A 20,849-nucleotide genomic window follows, 5' to 3' on the forward strand; every position below is an offset into this window, starting at 1 on the left:
GCCATTGGGGGTATAAGGTGCCAGTTGTTTTTCCTTTCTATAATTTAATATAGACGAGTTATGGAGGATTCTGTTAATTTAGAGGGGGATCCCACCGATACAGAATTTGATATCTGTGTATATTGTGAGGAGGCCCGGGTAATCCAACCCACTCAATTATGTTACGTGGGCCGCAATAGTGTTCTCATCAACCAATGTTGAGATGTTAGAGAACACTGAGCCATTTGCCTCTGAGGACTCTTCGTCCAGTGAGGTGCGTTCCATTGATTCTGTTCCTACATATGCAGTTTTCCAGAGTTCTGATCCTCCGTCTGTAAGGGGTTTGTTTCCACCAGAGGTTACTACGCAGTTCCGCGTGTCCATCTCTACTGCCTTTGCGAGGTTATCTATTCCTGCTACGCGCAAGAGAGGGGTTAATCAGGGCTCTCCTGCCCAAGGGCAATTGTTGTCCGATCATTCCTCTGGGGATGCGGTTCCCTCTGAGGCTTCAGAGGGAGAACCTCCAGGGTCGGAGTCTGCTGATTTGGGTCCTCAGACTGCGGAGGGCCTAGCATTTTGATTTAGATTGGCACGCCTGCGTTTACTTCTGAGAGATGTTTTGGTGATGTTAGAGGTTTCCAGTACTGCTCCGTCAGTTGAATCTCAGTCCTCTAAATCATATAACGATCTTAACTAAGACAAGTGGAGGATGGTGATATTCCTTGTCGTCTTGTTTTACTTTTTGCTTTATCGTTTATTTAGAATCCCAGTTCTGAGCTCTATGGGAGGTTGTGTTGTATGACAGGCAGGACTTGTTTTCGTTTACACATTCCTTTTCAGCTTATCACTGTGGGCGCTTGTCTTTTTCTATGCTATGCCGTTCCGGATAGTGTTTTTTTTTTTTGTTTTGTTTTTTGAGCTCTGGATTGTTTTAGAAACTCTTCTTAGAAAGACGTTTTGTCACATGGGATTTTTGATACTATCGACTTTGATGGTTGAGATTGTTGGAGACTTCCGGTGGAAGCTTATAGATTTCTGCTCGGGGTGATAGTTCCCCCGATATTTTAGAGGAAATTTTAAGCCTCAGAGCTTAATTTCTTTTATTTGATTATTCAGTTGTTCTAGCTTTGATGGAACTTAAGAAGTTTTGTTTTAGCCCAGGGGTGTTCCAGAAGATACGTCGTATTCTAGATGACAGGCAGGACCTGTTGTGGATACTAGTTAGGTCTGTTCCTCCTTCCTACTTAGGAGTTTTCTCTTTTAGATTCCGGTCTAGGTACAGCAGGGCCCATCTATCCTAGTTAACAACAGGCAGGACCTGTTTAAGGATTATCTGGGGTCCTAGAGACCGGAACTAGGCTTTTTTATGGGCAATTGTCTTGTCGGAGAAGTCGGGCACCTTTGGAGTCATTATCCCGGTATCTATCACACTGTGGGATATTTTCTCCCACTGTTGGTGCATGCCCTAATGGGGGGGTCTTCCTGTCCTAATTGGGTTCTATTATTGAAGCAGAGCTTATCGGTAGTTCTTTTCGCTGGAGAATGTAAGATTCTCCCTTCCTTTGTTTGGAAGGTGGATGTCTTTCCTGGCTCATCCTTTTTGTGCAAATTTGGTTCTTAGGAACCGTTTCTTTCAGTAAACCTCGTTCTGATCCTTCTTGGGATCTGGGGTTTAAGGTGGCAGTATACTGCTTCCAGATTTTACGGTAGTTCCCAGGTCTCAGCTTTTCTTGGTTTCTTACCTTTGCCTACTAATAGACTTTTAGGGATTTCTCATGTCTTTTCGATCTTTAGAGTTGGATCTATTCCTGAGTTGCTGGTGTCGACACCAGGGTGGATCTGGATGCTGTTTGGTCTTAGGGACAGGGCTTTTATCTACCCTGCCTAGCAAGCTGAAGGCTTAGCGTTCAATCCTGCTTTGGCAGCTTTCTTTTAATCCTGAGATGTTGCACATTTTCCATCGGGTTATGCCCTCCAGCCCCCTTTTGGTTTTTGTGACGCTGGGGTGGAGAGCGATGGACACAGCCGAGGCCATGACTTTGGCATGGTGCTGGTGATTCTGTCTTAACAGTCTTACATGGAATACCGGTGGGGGAAATCAATTCCCTGGGTTCCGTTCAGATCTCCCTGTTCTCAGAATTTTTTCTTTTAGTTCTCCAGGGGCGGTTTTGACCTTGTCGCTTCCTTGTTCGTGGGGAGGGAGTGTCCTAGGGAGGTTTGTGGGGAGGGAGTGTCCTTCCAACTATTCCTTTGGTTCCTCAGCGAGCATTCTGCTTGGAGGATTTGGTCTTCTGGGTTCATACCAGTTGGGACCTCTCAGTGGGGAGACTTTCTTTTGAAGGACAGTTCCTCCTGCTAATCGGGGGGGGGGGGGTCTTGTTTTTGGTGGTGGGCGGAAGCCAACGTTGGCTCATTGCCAGCGACCCTATCTATGAGCTTACTCTTCAGGTTCGGATGTCCCCTACAATTATTCCTTGCTCGAAAGTTTGTGTCATATGGGGAAGCCGATCAGGCTTTCAAGGCGTCTGTGTTAGCTCCACCGCTTCTGTAGCAGAATGTGGGTTTGAACCCAGGTGGGGCTCCGGCCTTTTCATACTGAATATGCTAGATATCTAGCATTCCTTAGAGGTTTCTTTTAACCTTCTTCTCTTCAGCCATGTCGCTCTTTGTTATAGATGGTAGATCCTAGCAGGAGCAGACGTCAGTGAGACGGTTTGCTCAGTTTTATATCTAGAGTTGTGTCGCAGTTTAGGGGCTTCGCCTCTGTTTCAGAGATCTGCTGGAGCAGGGTCCTTGTGTTCATCACAACCAGGACTCTCTGAGGCTGACTGCATGGAATTGAATGCTTAGTCTTAGCCAAGAGAGGTTTTTTTTCTGTAAGAATGTTGTTACTCTCGTTCTAGCTCATAAGTCGGTGTATAGTTGAATCTTTCATAAGGGGTGCAGGACTAATTCTTCTGGTATGTAGAGCGGGGATTCTTCTGGCATAATGTCAGGGTTTCCATGATCCTTTCCTTTCTCCAGGGTGCTCTGGGGAAGGGCTTTCTGTTAGCTCCCTTAGGGGACTGATTCGGCCCTATCTATTTTACTGCTTAAAGGGCTCATGGAGCTTCTAGATGTCCAGTCTTGTTCAGGCTTTGACTAGATCAGGCCTGTGTTTAATAATTTTCAAGTGCTCCTCCTTAACTTACATATATACATATGCTTATATATATGATCCTTACTCTTCTAATATTCAGTATGTATTATTTACTAAGACTGAGCAGGACATGAGGGTGTGTTTATTAAAAAGCATATAAAATTCTGTAAGATGAAATAGTACACCTTAGTCCCTAATGGTTTAATTCATTGTGTGAATGTGTCCTTAAAACACTAATGGCTATTATACATAGTGCTGTTCTGCTGTACTTTTAAGTCTCCAGAAATTCAGTTTACTGTGGGGATGGGGCATCCAATAAGACTGTGAGGGAGCGTACTTAAGCTCCACAGGTGCTAGTCAGAAATAAGTCTATGATTAAGGCTAAACAGCCGAAACGCGTCAGACTGACGGATTTCCTGCAGTTTTTTTTTTAACTACTAACATGTGTGCCGTGGATTTTAACCTATTTTTGAATAAAGATAAAGTTTTTAACTTTTTGAAGCAGTTATCGTTTGTTGCTTGCTCCTCCTTGGAGTTTACATCAGTTTTGCAGAAGGCTCCGTTTGGGCTTATGCATGGAGTTGTCTTAATCCTTCTTTTTCGAAAGAGTGGTTATTTCATAGCTTGGATGTGGCTCGGGCCTTGAAGTTCTATCTTCAGGCTACAATGGATTTTTGTCAAACTTCTTCCTTGTTTGTGTCTTTTCCGGGACGCGTAAGAGTCAGGAGGCCTCGTGCATTTCCTTATTTTTCTGGTTGAGGAGCATGTTCGTTAGCTTATAGAGTCAGCGGGACCAAGCTTCCTCAGAGGATTACGGCTCATTCAACTAGAGCTGTGGCTCCCTCTTGGGTTTTAAGAATTGAGGCCTTTAGGGATCAAATTTGTAGGGCAACTACCTGGTCTTCCTTACATATTTTTTCAAAAGTTTACATATTTGGCGTTTTTACTTCGGCAGAAGCAACTTTTGGGAGAAAGGGTTTTGAAGGCTGTGGTGCCCTCATAACATGGTCCACCTCTCTCTTTTTACCCTCCCGTTTTCATTCAGTGTTCTTTAGAGCTTGGGTATATGTTTCCCACAAGTAAGGAATGAAGCAGTGGACTCTCCTCATATTAAGAAGGAAAACATAAATTATGCTTACCTGATAATTTTTTTTCCTTCTGTATGAGGAGAGTCCACAGCCCCCGCCCGAATTCTCCGTTGGGCGGACTTGAATTTGGTTTTGTTCTTCTGGCACCATTTATACCCTGATATTTCTCTTACTGTTCCTTGTTCCCTCGGTAGAATGGGGGATCAGGGAAGTATGGGGAGGTATTTAAGCCTTTGGCTGGGGTGTCTTTGCCTCCTCCTGGTGGCCAGGTTCTGTATTTCCCACAAGAAAGGAATGAAGCCGTGGACTCTTTTCATACAGAAGGAAAGGAAACGATCTGGTAAGCATAATTTATGTTTTTTCCACAGGCCTCTGTGAGGAGAGGCTTCCTCTCACGCAGGGTGAGCTGTCCTGCTGCCTTATGGCTAGAAGTGCAGGTAAGTGCCATTTCTCTTGTAAGATGTATCGAGTCCACGGATTCATCCATACTTGTGGGATATTCTCCTTCCCTACAGGAAGTGGCAAAGAGCACCCACAGCAGAGCTGTCTATATAGCTCCTCCCTTAGCTCCACCCCCCAGTCATTCTCTTTGCCTACTCTAAGTACTAGGAAGGGTAAAGTGACTGTGGTGACAAAAATTTTAGTTTTTATTTTCTCAAGCAAAAGTTTATTTTAAATGGTATCGGTGTGTACTATTTACTCTCTGGCAGAAAAGGGATGAAGATTTCTGCAAGGAGGATGATGATCTTAGCACTTTGTAACTAAGATCCACTGCTGTTCTCACAAGAGCTGAAGAGTACAGGAAAACTTCAGTTGGGGGAACGGTTTGCAGGCTAAACTGCATTGAGGTATGTTCAGTGTATTATTTTTTTTCTAGACAGACTGTGTTAATTCTAGAAAAGGATGAGGGAAGGGTAAGCTGTATTCAGAAACTTTGTAGGAATCCCAACTTGCATGAAGGGCTCATTATTTACTGGTGACACTGATAGGAAAAAACGTTTTGTTTATTTATAAAAAATGCAAATATAATGTTTTTTGAGGGACTTTAAGGGGTCATTGTGGCTTGTTTAAGGGTTATTAACCCACATGGCTAGTTTAAGAAACACTCTGTTGTGTTTCTTTTAGGCCCCAAAACATCGAGTGAGGTGGGAGGGGCCTATTTTCGCGCCTCATTTGCACAGTTTCTTTTCCTCAGAGACATGCAGTGCCCTGCGGTTCTTTTCAATCCCCTGGAGGAGTATATTTGCAAGCAGAAATTGCTGCCCAGGTATCTTCTGCGCCATAAGCTGCCATTCCCATTCTACAGGGAAGATGCAAGAGGAAATTTAGAGATTCAGATAGTAAGGTTTCTGATCCAGTTCCGGCTAACCAAGTTGCTCTTTCTTATAAGTCTGATGAGAAAGATATGTCGTTAGCCTCTGAGGGTGAAATCTCAGATTCACACAGTGTAGATCCTTCATCTGATGCTGAAGTTGTATCCTTCAGATTTAAGCTTGAACACCTCCGTGTTTTGTTAAAGGAGGTTTTGGCTACTCTGGACGACTCCGATATCCCTATCATTGTCAACCCTAAGAAATCTAGTAAACTTAATAAGTACTTTGATGTTCCTTCCTCTGTGGAGGGGTTTCCTGTGCCAGACCGTGCTACGGACATTATTGCACAAGAATGGGATAGACTCGGGATTCCCTTTTCTCTGTCGCTGGTGTTTAAAAAGATGTTCCCGGTGGCTGACTCCATTAAGAAGCCGTGGAAAGGGGCAATTTCTACTCTGGTTAAGAGAACTACTATTCCTAGAGAGGATAACTGCTCTTTTTAGGTTCCAATGGACAAAAAGTTGGAGGCTTTTTTTTAAAGAAGATGTATGTTCATCAGGGCCTTCAATGGCAACCTGCAGTGTGTATTGCCATTGTGACAAGTGCGGCAGCCTATTGGTTTGATGCCTTGTCTTCAAACAGAGACTCCCTTGGAGGAGATCCAGGACAGGATTAAGGCTCTTAAGTTAGCCAATTCCTTTATTACTGACGCGTTTTTACAGGTCATTAAGTTGGGAGACAAAATATCTGGTTTTGCGGTACTAGTGCGCAGAGCTTTATGGTTAAAATCTTGGTCAGCGGATGTTTCATCTAAGTCCAAGCTTTTGGCGATCCCTTACAAGGGTAAGACCTTGTTTTGGCCTGGTCTGGCAAGATAAGAAGAATAGTCCGAAAGGACGTCAGAGTAATTTACGTTCCTTTCGTAATTTCAGAGGTAAGTCTTCCCCTTCCTCTTCCAAGCAGGAACAGTCCAAGCCTTCTTGGAAACCTAATCAGTCTTGGAATAAGGGGAAGCAATCTAAGAAGCCCACAGCTGATTCCAAATCAGCATGAAGGGTTTGCCCCCGATCCGGGATCGGATGAAGTGGGGGGGGGGGGACAGACTTTCTCAGTTCTCTCTAGCATGGATACGGGATGTTCCAGATCCTTGGGCTGTGGACATAGTATCCCACGGTTACAAGTTGGGGTTCAAAACTTTTCTTCCCAGGGGCAGGTACCACACCTCAAGATTATTTGCAGACCAGATAAAGAGGCGTTCTTGAAATGTGTACAGGACCTTTACGACCTGGTAGTGATTGTTCCAGTCCCGGAACAGTGTCTAGGATTCTACTCCAATCTGTTCGTGGTTTCTAAAAAAGGAGATAACTTTCCGACCGATTCAAGACCTGAAGTGCCTAAACAAGTTTCTCAGAGTACCATCCTTCAAGATGGAAACTATACGTTCCATTCTTCCCTTGGTGCAAGAGGGTCAGTTCATGACGACCATAGACCTGAAGGATACGTACCTTCATGTTCTTATTCACAGGGATCATCACAGATTTCTGAGATTTGCTTTTCTTGACAAACACTTTGTAGCTCTTCCGTTTGGCCTTGCCACAGCTCCCAGAATTTTCTCAAAAGTTCTGGGAGCTCTCTTGGCAGTGATCCGGTCTCAGGGATTGTAGTGGCGCCCTATCTGGACGATATTCTAGTTCAGGCGCCCTCTTTTCAGCAAGCAAACTCCGCAGAGTTCCCTTGTTCCAGCTACAAGGGTAGTTTTCTTAGGGACCATGATAGATTCCCTATTGATGAAAATATTTGACAGAGGTCCGAAAAGCCAAGATCCTTTCCTCTTCCTGCTCTCTTCAATCTACGGTTCGGCCATCAGTGGCTCAATTTATGGAGGTAATTGGTCTGATGGATACTTCCATGTACATCGTTCCATTCGCTCGGTTCCATTTGAGAGCTCTGCAGTTATGCATGCTCAGGCAATGGAACAGGGATTATGCAGATCTATCTTAAAGGATAGTTCTGGATCAGGCTCTCTCTTCCGTGGTGGCTGTCTCAGGACAATCTCTCCCTGGGTGATTGTGAACACGGACACCAGCTTGCTGGGCTGGGGAGCAGTTTGGGACTCGTTAAATGCGCAGGGTCTCTGGACTCGGGAGGAGTCAGCTCTTCCCATAAACATCTTGGAGTTGAGAGCCCTAATTAGCCTTAGTCCGGTTTTTCAGGTTCCAGTCAGACAATATAACCTCAGTAGCTTACATCAACCACCAGGGAGGAACTCTGAGTTCCTTAGCCATGAAGGAGGTGTCTTGGATTATTCAGTGGGCGGAAGCTCACAATTGATGTCTATCTGCCATCCACATTCCAGAAGTGGACAACTGGGAAGCGGATTTTCTGAGCAGACAGACTTTTCATCCTGGGGAGTGGGAGCTCCATCCGGAGGTGTTCTCCAGCTTGACCCTCAAATGGGGGGTACCGGTGCTGGATCTTATGGCGTCACTACAGAATGCTAAGCTCCCAAGGTACAGTTTAAGGTAGAGGGATCCACAGGCTGCTCTGATAGACGTGCTGGCAGTCCTTTGGAAATTCAGGCTGGCTTACCCGTTTCCTCCGTTCACTCTCCTTCCACGAGTCATTGCTCGTATCAAGCAGGAGAGAGTGTCAGTGATTTTTATAGCCACTGTGTGGCCTTGCAGGATCTGGTATGCAGACCTTGTGGAGATGTCGTCTTTTCCACCTTGGAGACTGCCTCTGAGGAAGGACCTTCTACTTCAGGGTCTCTTTCTTCATCCATATCTCGTTTCTCTGAAGCTGACTGCTTGGAGATTGAACGCTTAGTTCTGTCTAAGTAAAGGTTTTCTGAGTCAGTCATTGAGACCATGATTCAGGCTCGCAAGTCTGTTACTAGGAAGATTTACCATAAGATAAAGCGTAAATATCTTTTTTGGTGTGAAGGGCTACTCTTGGAGAAGGGTCAGGATTCCTAGGATTTTGTCTTTTTCTCCAGGAAGGTCTGGAGAAGGGTTTGTCAGAGAGTACTCTGAAGGGTCAGATATCTGCTTTGTCTATTTTGCGGCATAGGCGTCTGGCGGATGTCAGGCCTTGGTTAGAATTAGGCCTGTGTTTAAGCCAGTTACTCCTCCTTGGAGTATTAACCTTGTTCTTAAAGTTTTGCAGCAGGCTCCATTTGAGCCTATGCATTCCAAATATATTAAGTTGTTATCTAGGAAGGTTTCTCCAACATAGGTGTGTCCGGTCCACGGCGTCATCCTTACTTGTGGGATATTCTCTTCCCCAACAGGAAATGGCAAAGAGCCCAGCAAAGCTGGTCACATGATCCCTCCTAGGCTCCGCCTACCCCAGTCATTCTCTTTGCCGTTGTACAGGCAACATCTCCACGGAGATGGCTTAGAGTTTTTTAGTGTTTAACTGTAGTTTTTCATTATTCAATCAAGAGTTTGTTATTTTCAAATAGTGCTGGTACGTACTATTTACTCAGAAACAGAAAAGAGATGAAGAATTCTGTTTGTATGAGGAAAATGATTTTAGCAACCGTAACTAAAATCCATGGCTGTTCCACACAGGACTGTTGAGAGCAATTAACTTCAGTTGGGGGAACAGTTTGCAGTCTCTTGCTGCTTGAGGTATGACACATTCTAACAAGACGATGTAATGCTGGAAGCTGTCATTTTCCCTATGGGATCCGGTAAGCCATGTTTATTACGATTGTAAATAAGGGCTTCACAAGGGCTTATTTAAACTGTAGACTTTTTTTGGGCTAAATCGATTGATATTAACACTTATTTAGCCTTGAGGAATCATTTATTCTGGGTATTTTGATTTAATAATATCGGCAGGCACTGTTTTAGACACCTTATTCTTTAGGGGCTTTCCCAAAGCATAGGCAGAGTCTCATTTTCGCGCCGGTGTTGCGCACTTGTTTTTGAGAGGCATGGCATGCAGTCGCATGTGAGAGGAGCTCTGATACTTATAAAAGACTTCTGAAGGCGTCATTTGGTATCGTATTCCCCTTTGGGTTTGGTTGGGTCTCAGCAAAGCAGATACCAGGGACTGTAAAGGGGTTTAAAGCTTAAAACGGCTCCGGTTCCGTTATTTTAAGGGTTAAAGCTTCCAAAATTGGTGTGCAATATTTTCAAGGCTTTAAGACGCTGTGGTGAAAATTTGGTGAATTTTGAACAATTCCTTCATGTTTTTTCGCAATTGCAGTAATAAAGTGTGTTCAGTTTAAAATTTAAAGTGACAGTAACGGTTTTATTTTAAAACGTTTTTTGTACTTTGTTATCAAGTTTATGCCTGTTTAACATGTCTGAACTACCAGATAGACTGTGTTCTGAATGTGGGGAAGCCAGAATTCCTATTCATTTAAATAAATGTGATTTATGTGATAATGACAATGATGCCCAAGATGATTCCTCAAGTGAGGGGAGTAAGCATGGTACTGCATCATTCCCTCCTTCGTCTACACGAGTCTTGCCCACTCAGGAGGCCCCTAGTACATCTAGCGCGCCAATACTCCTTACTATGCAACAATTAACGGCTGTAATGGATAATTCTGTCAAAAACATTTTAGCCAAAATGAACCCTTGTCAGCGTAAGCGTGGCTGCTCTGTTTTAGTTACTGAAGAGCATGACGACGCTGATATTAATATCTCTGAAGGGCCCCTAACCCAATCTGAGGGGGCCAGGGAGGTTTTGTCTGAGGGAGAAATTACTGATTTAGGGAACATTTCTCAGCAGGCTGAATCTGATGTGATTACATTTAAATTTAAATTGGAACATCTCCGCATTTTGCTTAAGGAGGTATTATCCACTCTGGATGATTGTGAAAATTTAGTCATCCCAGAGAAACTATGTAAAATGGACAAGTTCCTAGAGGTGCCGGGGCTCCCAGAAGCTTTTCCTATACCCAAGCGGGTGGCGGACATTGTTAATAAAGAATGGGAAAGGCCCGGTATTCCTTTCGTCCCTCCCCCCATATTTAAAAAATTGTTTCCTATGGTCGACCCCAGAAAGGACTTATGGCAGTCAGTCCCCAAGGTCGAGGGAGCGGTTTCTACTTTAAACAAACGCACCACTATTCCCATAGAGGATAGTTGTGCTTTCAAAGATCCTATGGATAAAAAATTAGAAGGTTTGCTTAAAAAGATGTTTGTTCAGCAGGGTTACCTTCTACAACCCATTTCATGCATTGTCCCTGTCACTACAGCCGCATATTTCTGGTTTGATGAACTGCTTAAGGTGCTCGATAGTGACTCTCCTCCTTATGAGGAGATTATGGACAGAATCAATGCTCTCAAATTGGCTAATTCTTTCACTCTAGACGCCTCTTTGCAATTGGCTAAGTTAGCGGCTAAGAACTCTGGGTTTGCTATTGTGGCGCGCAGAGCGCTTTGGTTGAAATCTTGGTCGGCTGATGCGTCTTCCAAGAACAAGCTACTAAACATTCCTTTCAAGGGGAAAACGCTGTTTGGTCCTGACTTGAAAGAGATTATCTCTGATATCACTGGGGGTAAGGGCCACGCCCTTCCTCAGGATCGGCCCTTCAAGGCAAAAAATAGACCTAATTTTCGTCCCTTTCGTAAAAACGGACCAGCCCAAGGTGCTACGTCCTCTAAGCAAGAGGGTAATACTTCTCAGGCCAAGCCAGCTTGGAGACCAATGCAAGGCTGGAACAAGGGAAAGCAGGCCAAGAAACCTGCCACTGCTACCAAGACAGCATGAAATATTGGCCCCCGATCCGGGACCGGATCTGGTGGGGGGCAGACTCTCTCTCTTCGCTCAGGCTTGGGCAAGAGATGTTCTGGATCCTTGGGCGCTAGAAATAGTCTCCCAGGGTTATCTTCTGGAATTCAAGGGACTTCCCCCAAGGGGGAGGTTCCACAAGTCGCAGTTGTCTTCAGACCACATAAAAAGACAGGCGTTCTTACATTGTGTAGAAGACCTGTTAAAAATGGGAGTAATTCATCCTGTTCCATTAAGAGAACAAGGGATGGGGTTCTACTCCAATCTGTTCATAGTTCCCAAAAAAGAGGGAACGTTCAGACCAATCCTAGATCTCAAGATCTTAAACAAATTTCTCAAGGTCCCATCGTTCAAGATGGAAACCATTCGAACTATCCTTCCTTCCATCCAGGAAGGTCAATTTATGACCACGGTGGATTTAAAGGATGCGTATCTACATATTCCTATCCACAAGGAACATCATCGGTTCCTAAGGTTTGCATTCCTGGACAAACATTACCAGTTCGTGGCGCTTCCTTTCGGATTAGCCACTGCTCCAAGGATTTTCACAAAGGTACTAGGGTCCCTTCTAGCGGTGCTAAGACCAAGGGGCATTGCAGTAGTACCTTACCTGGACGACATTCTGATTCAAGCGTCGTCCCTTCCTCAAGCAAAGGCTCACACGGACATTGTCCTGGCCTTTCTCAGATCTCACGGCTGGAAAGTGAACGTGGAAAAGAGTTCTCTATCCCCGTCAACAAGGGTTCCCTTCTTGGGAACAATTATAGACTCCTTAGAAATGAGGATCTTTCTAACAGAGGCCAGAAAAACAAAGCTTCTGGACTCTTGTCGGATACTTCATTCCGTTCCTCTTCCTTCCATAGCTCAGTGCATGGAAGTGATCGGGTTGATGGTGGCGGCGATGGACATAGTTCCTTTTGCGCGCATTCATCTAAGACCATTACAACTGTGCATGCTCAGTCAGTGGAATGGGGACTATACAGACTTGTCTCCGAAGATACAAGTAAATCAGAGGACCAGAGACTCACTCCGTTGGTGGCTGTCCCTGGACAATCTGTCTCAAGGGATGATGTTCCACAGACCAGAGTGGGTCATTGTCACGACCGACGCCAGTCTGATAGGCTGGGGCGCGGTCTGGGGATCCCTGAAAGCTCAGGGTCTTTGGTCTCGGGAAGAATCTCTTCTACCGATAAATATTCTGGAACTGAGAGCGATATTCAATGCGCTCCAGGCCTGGCCCCAGCTTGCGAGGACCAGGTTCATACGGTTTCAATCAGACAACATGACGACTGTTGCGTACATCAACCATCAGGGGGGAACAAGGAGTTCCCTAGCGATGGAAGAAGTAACCAAAATTATTCTTTGGGCGGAGTCTCACTCCTGCCACCTGTCTGCTATCCACATCCCAGGAGTGGAAAATTGGGAAGCGGATTTTCTGAGTCGTCAGACATTGCATCCGGGGGAGTGGGAACTCCATCCGGAAATCTTTGCCCAAGTCACTCACCTGTGGGGCATTCCAGACATGGATCTGATGGCCTCTCGTCAGAACTTCAAAGTTCCTTGCTACGGGGCCAGATCCAGGGATCCCAAGGCGGCTCTAGTGGATGCACTAGTAGCACCTTGGACCTTCAAACTAGCTTATGTGTTCCCGCCATTTCCTCTCATCCCCAGGCTGATAGCCAGGATCAAGCAGGAGAGGGCGTCGGTGATCTTGATAGCTCCTGCGTGGCCACGCAGGACTTGGTATGCAGATCTGGTGAATATGTCATCGGCTCCACCTTGGAAGCTACCTTTGAGACGAGACCTTCTTGTTCAGGGTCCGTTCGAACATCCGAATCTGGTTTCACTCCAGCTGACTGCTTGGAGATTGAACGCTTGATTTTATCGAAGCGAGGATTCTCAGATTCTGTGATCGATACTCTTGTTCAGGCCAGAAAGCCTGTGACTAGAAAGATTTACCACAAAATTTGGAAGAAATATATCTGTTGGTGTGAATCTAAAGGATTCCCTTGGGACAAGGTTAAGATTCCTAGGATTCTATCCTTCCTTCAAGAAGGATTGGAAAAAGGATTATCTGCAAGTTCCCTGAAGGGACAGATTTCTGCCTTGTCGGTATTACTTCACAAAAAGCTGGCAGCTGTGCCAGATGTTCAAGCCTTTGTTCAGGCTCTGGTTAGAATCAAGCCTGTTTACAAACCTTTGACTCCTCCTTGGAGTCTCAATTTAGTTCTTTCAGTTCTTCAGGGGGTTCCGTTTGAACCCTTACATTCCGTTGATATTAAGTTATTATCTTGGAAAGTTTTGTTTTTAGTTGCGATTTCTTCTGCTAGAAGAGTCTCAGAATTATCTGCTCTGCAGTGTTCTCCTCCTTATCTGGTGTTCCATGCAGATAAGGTGGTTTTACGTACTAAACCTGGTTTTCTTCCAAAAGTTGTTTCTAACAAAAACATTAACCAGGAGATTATCGTACCTTCTCTGTGTCCAAAACCAGTTTCAAAGAAGGAACGTTTGTTGCACAATTTGGATGTTGTTCGCGCTCTAAAATTCTATTTAGATGCTACAAAGGATTTTAGACAAACATCTTCCTTGTTTGTTGTTTATTCAGGTAAAAGGAGAGGTCAAAAAGCAACTTCTACCTCTCTCTCTTTTTGGATTAAGAGCATCATCAGATTGGCTTACGAGACTGCCGGACGGCAGCCTCCCGAAAGAATCACAGCTCATTCCACTAGGGCTGTGGCTTCCACATGGGCCTTCAAGAACGAGGCTTCTGTTGATCAGATATGTAGGGCAGCGACTTGGTCTTCACTGCACACTTTTACCAAATTTTACAAGTTTGATACTTTTGCTTCTTCTGAGGCTATTTTTGGGAGAAAGGTTTTGCAAGCCGTGGTGCCTTCCATTTAGGTGACCTGATTTGCTCCCTCCCTTCATCCGTGTCCTAAAGCTTTGGTATTGGTTCCCACAAGTAAGGATGACGCCGTGGACCGGACACACCTATGTTGGAGAAAACAGAATTTATGTTTACCTGATAAATTTCTTTCTCCAACGGTGTGTCCGGTCCACGGCCCGCCCTGGTTTTTTTAATCAGGTCTGATATTTTATTTTCTTTAACTACAGTCACCACGGTACCATATGGTTTCTCCTATGCAAATATTCCTCCTTAACGTCGGTCGAATGACTGGGGTAGGCGGAGCCTAGGAGGGATCATGTGACCAGCTTTGCTGGGCTCTTTGCCATTTCCTGTTGGGGAAGAGAATATCCCACAAGTAAGGATGACGCCGTGGACCGGACACACCGTTGGAGAAAGAAATTTATCAGGTAAACATAAATTCTGTTTTTGTTTCTTGTTGCTATGTCTTCTGCTCAGAGAGTTTCGGAGCTCTCAGCTTTGCAGTATGATTCACCTTATCTTTCATGCTAATAAGGTGGTTCTTCGTACTAAGTTTGGTTTCCTTCCTAAAGTTGTTTCAGATAGAAATATTAATCAGGAAATTGAGGTTCCTTCTCTATGTCCTAATCCTCCTTATAAGGAACGCTTGTTGCACAACCTGGATGTTGTGCATGCTCTGAAGTTCTATTTACAGGCGACTAAGGATTTTCTCCAGTCTTCTGCCTTGTTTGTTTGTTTCTCTGGGAGACGCAAAGGTCAGAAAGCTAATTCGTTTGGCTTACGAGACTGCTGGACAGCAGCCTCCTGAGAGAATTACAGCTCTTTCCACGAGGGATGTTTCTTCTTCCTGGCCTTTCAAAAATGAAGCTTCTATGGAACAGATTTGCAAGGCTGCAACTTGGTCTTCTCTGCATACTTTTTCCAATTTTGATACTTTTGCCTCGGCTGAGGCTGCTTTTGGGAGAAAGGTTCTTCAAGCGGTGGTGCCTCCTTTTTAGGTTCCCTGTCTTGTCCCTTCCTTATCTGTGTCCTCTAGCTTTGATATTGATTCCCAACAGTAATTGCAAAAAATGCAGTGGACTCACCATATCTTAGGAAAGAAAACAAAATTTATGCTTACCTGATAAATTTCTTTCCGGACATGGTGAGTCCACGGCCCGCCCTTTATTTAAGACAGCTTTTTTTTTTTTACTAAAACCTCAGGCACCTCTACACCTTGTGGTTTTCCTTTCTCCTTTTTCCTTTGGTCGAATGACTGGGGGTTGTGGGAAGGGAAGTGATAATTAAAGGGACAGTCTAGGCCAAAATAAGCTTTCATGGTTCAGATAAGGTATGTAATTTTAAACAATTTTCCAATTTACTTTTATCACCAATTTTGCTTTGTTCTCTTGGTATTCTTAGTTGAAAGCTAAACCTAGGAGGTTCATATGCTAATTTCTAAGCCCTTGAAGGCCGCCTCATTTTGACAGTTTTTCACCACTAGAGGGTGTTAGTTCACGTTTATCATATAGTTAACACTGTGCTCACGCATGTGGAGTTCCAGTGAGCAAGCTCTGATTGGCTAAAATGGATGTCTGTCAAAAGAACTGAAATAAGGGGATAGTTTGCAGAGGCTTAGATGCAAGGTAATCACAGAGGTAAAAAGTGTATTTATATAACTGTTGGTAATGCAAAACTAGGGAATGGGTAATAAAGGGATTATCGACATTGATGGTTACAGGTCTAAAATTTAACTTTTCTATATTGGGTCTTTGTAGATTTTGTGGGGCCTGATCCACATTTGTAGTTTCATGATGCGTGTCATTTTTTAGTTTGTCAATCAGGGTGGTAGAGCATCTGACAAAATAATTGTTAAAGGCATTTGCTACTTCTAAGGGTAAGTTATAAAAAGGCTGTGCACATTTTGTTAATGGAAGTAAATTGGAAAGTTGTTTAAAACTTCATGCTCTATCTGAATCATGAAAGTTTAATTTTTAATCTTTAAACTACACTAGTGTAGCATTAGTTGGCTGCTATACCTCTGCCCAGTTCTGGGTCTCATGCAGACTTAAAGTGAATGTAAACTTTCATGAATTAGTGCCCGGTTTTTAAAAATACTATTAAAAACCGGGGCACTTTCATTCATGAAAGTTTACATTGCAGCGTATTTTTACAAATACTTAACCTTTCTCTTCAGGAAAGCTGGATCTGCGATCCCCCGCCCCCAGCTCCTCTGTACTTACGTCAGCAATAACGAAACTGGCTTCCTCCAATCATGGCTTCCCCCCCAGATTCTCCATCTCGTAAGGCCACATCGTGATTGGAGGAAGCCGGTTTAGTCATTGCTGAAAAGCGGGCGGGGGATCGCCAATCCGGCTTTTCTGAAGAGAAAGGTAAGTATTTTGAAAAATATGCTGCAATGTAAAACTTTCATGAATGAAAGTGCCCCTGTTTTTAATAGTATTTTTAAAACCCAGGCACTAATTCATGAAAGTTTACATTCACTTTAGGCAGCCTTTAGTGTACAATTTACTTTGCTTTGGTTCCATCCATTTTATTTTCAGTTTCATCGGGTTTCATTGCTCCCACCCAGCTAAGTACAAACATGCATAATAGATTAACTTCCCTTTAAACAATTTAAACTCTTAGGTTTTTATTCACATTTTATTAAAAAGGTAAATTGTGTGTCTTCATAATATGTAATAAATTGTCTGACAGAAAATCCTGTGTAAAACTGCTTTATTATTTTAGATTGTAAACTAATATGTGCTTAGAGCCTTGGATGAATGCACCATCTCATAGACAGTCTGTCATTTGCCATCTACAGTTTGCTTGGTGTAGTAATAATAATGTTGCCATTTTGCTTTGGCACCAGTAGGTGGCAGACTGGTCATTTAAATAAAGTTCTCTGCTTCTAGAAATTTGTCAGTGAAAGTTTATTAGCTCCAGTTGGAGTGTGTGTATTCTTTATTTCCATAATTTGTAAAAGTAAATTGAAAATGTTTACAAAGATACAGGGGTTGGTTTGCTCACTCCAAAAAATTATTAAATTATATATATATATATATATATATATATATATATATATATATATAGCAGGTGCAGCCTAGAAGAGATTAATTATAAAAATGCACAAGAAGAAAAGTAGATACTCCAAATAAGGAGTATCTAAGTGTCTAGGATAAAGCACACATACTAACACGTAAAAAATAACTATAAAAGTACAGGGACATTAATCTGCCAAAACACACACTTTTAATCAATACATTACAATATAAAAACATATACACATACTAGGGATCCCATAGTCAAAATTATCATAAATCTAAAGCCGACTAGAGTAGATATGGTGCACCACAGAACATGGTGTTATGCAGCTTCTCATGCATGGGATACCCACATGAACGGCTTACCCATTTAGTCACAATACTAAAAAGCGGTGGAAAATCTGGGAGGAGCAACTATGTAAAGGACACAGGTAACAATAATTGACCAGTGGAGTTGGAGGACGCTCCAACGGCGGTCAAACCTGTAGATACATGTGATAGTGCTCCTCTCATTCCGCTAGTGTTTTCTTGTTGCCTGTAGATTTGGGTTAAAGCCTGTATTCTATGTAGATATTGTCGGCTGTTTGTGCACAATTATTTTTAATCATCCAGTGACTATGCTATATAGTTGATATGCTCTATCTTGGACACAATTCACAGATATGTGTTCTGTGGTGCACCATATCTACTCTAGCCGGCTTTAGATTTATGATCATTTTGACTATGGGATCCCTAGTATGTGTGTATGTGGTTTTATTGGCAGATTTAACTTCCCTGTACTTTTATTGGTAATTTTACGTTTTAGTATGTGTGCTTTATCCTAGACATTTAGACACTCCTTATTTGGAGTATCTACTTTTCTTCTTGTACATTTTTAAAATTAAAAATGTTCTACAGGAACAAGTCAATGAAGATGGTGAGAAGGCCACCTTCCTATTGTATAACTGCATCTTTTACATTTCTGTATATATTTTTTTAATTTGACATAGACAATAATGCTTCTTTATCATCAGTTTATCAAAGTGTACTGACTTTTCTTCTCTTTCTTGTTTAGAGTCTGACCAGTGTCCTGGAAGCACTTCTTGATGGTAGCTTCGGTAGCTGTAACACTCAGTATGAGGAGTATCGTAGCTCCTGCCAAAAGTTATTTCCGTTTACACCTGCCTTTATGCTTTGTGCAAATGAAGACTGCGGCACATTGCCAGTTAATCATACCGCTCTTAACCATGACGTGCTCTGCAATGAGATATAGCACAATGAAACTTCAACTTTTATATCATCAGGGTTCGCATGAATTTTTATAATGCAAGGCAGGTCAGAATGTGGCTTGCTTATGCCCATTGCCTCTTGGCCATTAAATCTTTTTGAGCCTCCCAAAGAAAGGCCAATAGATCACATCTCCGATCGACATTTGTCATGTTTGTAAATGTAAAGTTCAAAGTCTTTTAACTTCTTTATTGAATGACTTGCTTGATTGCTACTCCTTCTGCAATATGAACATTCAAAAAAAGCAATCTGTGTTCCTAGAACATTGCAACTAGAATTAACCTTGAAAATATCTCAAGTGATATGTAGCAGTTCTTTGTTGAAACATACTCTTGTTTTATTTGACAGTTTTTATTTTTTTTTATTTTTAATGTTTGAGTAATTTTTCAGTGCATATCCTTGTGACAAAGCACGATTGTGGCCTAATGTTGTATGTGGGTTTACATGGTCTCAGATCATAGGTGGAGAGAGCCAAGCCCATTTCATTCACTGATAGAAAAGCAAGATCTTAAGAAGTGTTGTGAAATACTATCATTTCTTAGTTCTTCTACTCTATGCATTTACTTCTAGGTTTGTTTGTGTCTTGGAGAAGTTCAGATTGACAAATGAGCCTTCCTCGGTTTTAAATTGTGATATTTCATGTTTTTGTCTTATTCTTGTGTCTTGAGTATTTTGTTTGGACAGAGTGCTGTTCATTTTATTGGCTGAAAAAAATACCTTTTTTTTTTTTTTTTTTTTTAATAGTTTGCTTTTAGAGAGCGAATCAGCCCTTCAGTGATGACTTTTACCTTCAATTTGCGGCATTGACTAGTATTTTTAAGCATATCAATGTTGTAATCTTTACTACCTATTGTAACGATAAAAGGTTTGTTGTTACCATGTAGTAATGTTTGCAAAAGCAATCGCGTCTATGCCCATTAAAATAGGCTTATAATCTTCATTGAATCATGAATGAATTCACTTATTTTGATCCCTTCCAGCCACATTACATAAGTTTACGTCAATACTTTTGTGTAACACTCTACTTGAATTGTTACAAAAATGTTCTATTTAATTCATGTGAACTGGATTAAAATAAATTCTTTGTTAGAGAATATACTTTTGTTTTGTATTTGTAATTAAAGTGAACATATCTTTTCTTTACTAATACTGAGAAAAAAAATGTATGCTTACTATTCCCAAAATATATCGGTTATAATTTAAAGGAGCAGTGTTTCTGACATTTAAACAGAATTTAACAATTTGTAGGCTCAATAGTTATACTGAAGAAAACAGCAAAATATTTTATAAAAATTATGTATTTTAGATGCAGGATGTGATCCCTGTAAAAAATATTTAATTGGTTTTCAACCACTTAGAATTGTACACAAACAAAAGTACTTACATTTAAATGTACATGCTCATGATGGTATTGGCTGTTGCAAACAAACACGTTCAAAAACTGTTTTAGCAATTAAAATTAGTATATTTTACACTTTACATTGCAGTCTTGTTAAAAAATACTGTACCCTTAAAAAAATGCAAAATTACTTTCAAGTTATTGTTTTTAATTTCACTAATATTTGTAAATACTAGTGGTGTTGCTGGACATTTTATGAAAAAAAATGAAGGTTAAAGAGAATTTTATGAAGTCATACTGTACTAGAACATATAATCTTGTTTCATTTGTTAAAATGACTGTCGAGGGAAGAATTTCACTGTAAAAAACAAATAATTGCCAACATATGTAATGATGTAATAAATTATTTTGTACACAGTGGTCTCTCCATTATTTCTTTTAAGAATTTCTGCAAATCTTTTAGACGTACACTTTACTACTGTGACTTGCATAATTCTTGTGCCTAAACAAAATCGGCTACCTTTGAATAGTGTGCTTTACTGTTGTATCTGCTTAGAAATGGCTACAAGCATAGAGACTATCTAATTTCCATCTTAATATGAGAAGAGTCCACGGCTTCATTCCTTGTGGTAAATATAGAACCTGGCCACCAGGCGGAGGCAAAGACACCCCAGCCAAAGGCTTAAATACCTCCCCCACTCCCCTCATCCCCCAGCCATTCTTTGCCTTTCGTCACAGGAGGTTGGCAGAGACGTGTCAGAAGATTTTGGAGTAGTTCCTTATGGAGGATAGTACTCTTTGAGATGGGACTGGAGTTTTAAGTAGTCTTATCAACCTCTCAGGGAGAGTATTGACAAATGTTAGAGTCTGGAGATGCAGGGAGAGTCTTTCTGCGAACCCATCCAGACTGATATTAACAGCTCCTTAAGCAATCGGTGTTGACAAGTTTCGCTGCCTGCTTTCTTCACTCAAGTCCATGTTGGAAGTGCTGCTACAATCTGTCAAACTTGAAGGACCGTGTTACTGTTTCGCGCCATAGATTCCGGTAAGATCGTTTC

At 42.2% G+C, this 20,849-nt stretch overlaps 1 protein-coding gene across 1 annotated transcript in view; it reads left to right on the forward strand.

Annotated features, from left to right (window-relative positions):
- The window catches only part of NAA16 (N-alpha-acetyltransferase 16, NatA auxiliary subunit), a 325,238-nt gene extending 305,030 nt beyond the window's left edge, over positions 1 to 20,208 (forward strand). The window contains 1 exon segment of the mRNA XM_053707967.1: positions 18,241 to 20,208. Within this exon segment, the coding sequence (XP_053563942.1) occupies positions 18,241 to 18,438 (198 nt within the window). The 3' untranslated portion in view covers positions 18,439 to 20,208.
- The last annotated feature ends 641 nt before the right edge of the window (positions 20,209 to 20,849 follow it).

The sequence above is a fragment of the Bombina bombina genome, chromosome 3, assembly GCF_027579735.1.
Source record: "Bombina bombina isolate aBomBom1 chromosome 3, aBomBom1.pri, whole genome shotgun sequence".
Lineage (NCBI taxonomy): Eukaryota > Metazoa > Chordata > Amphibia > Anura > Bombinatoridae > Bombina > Bombina bombina.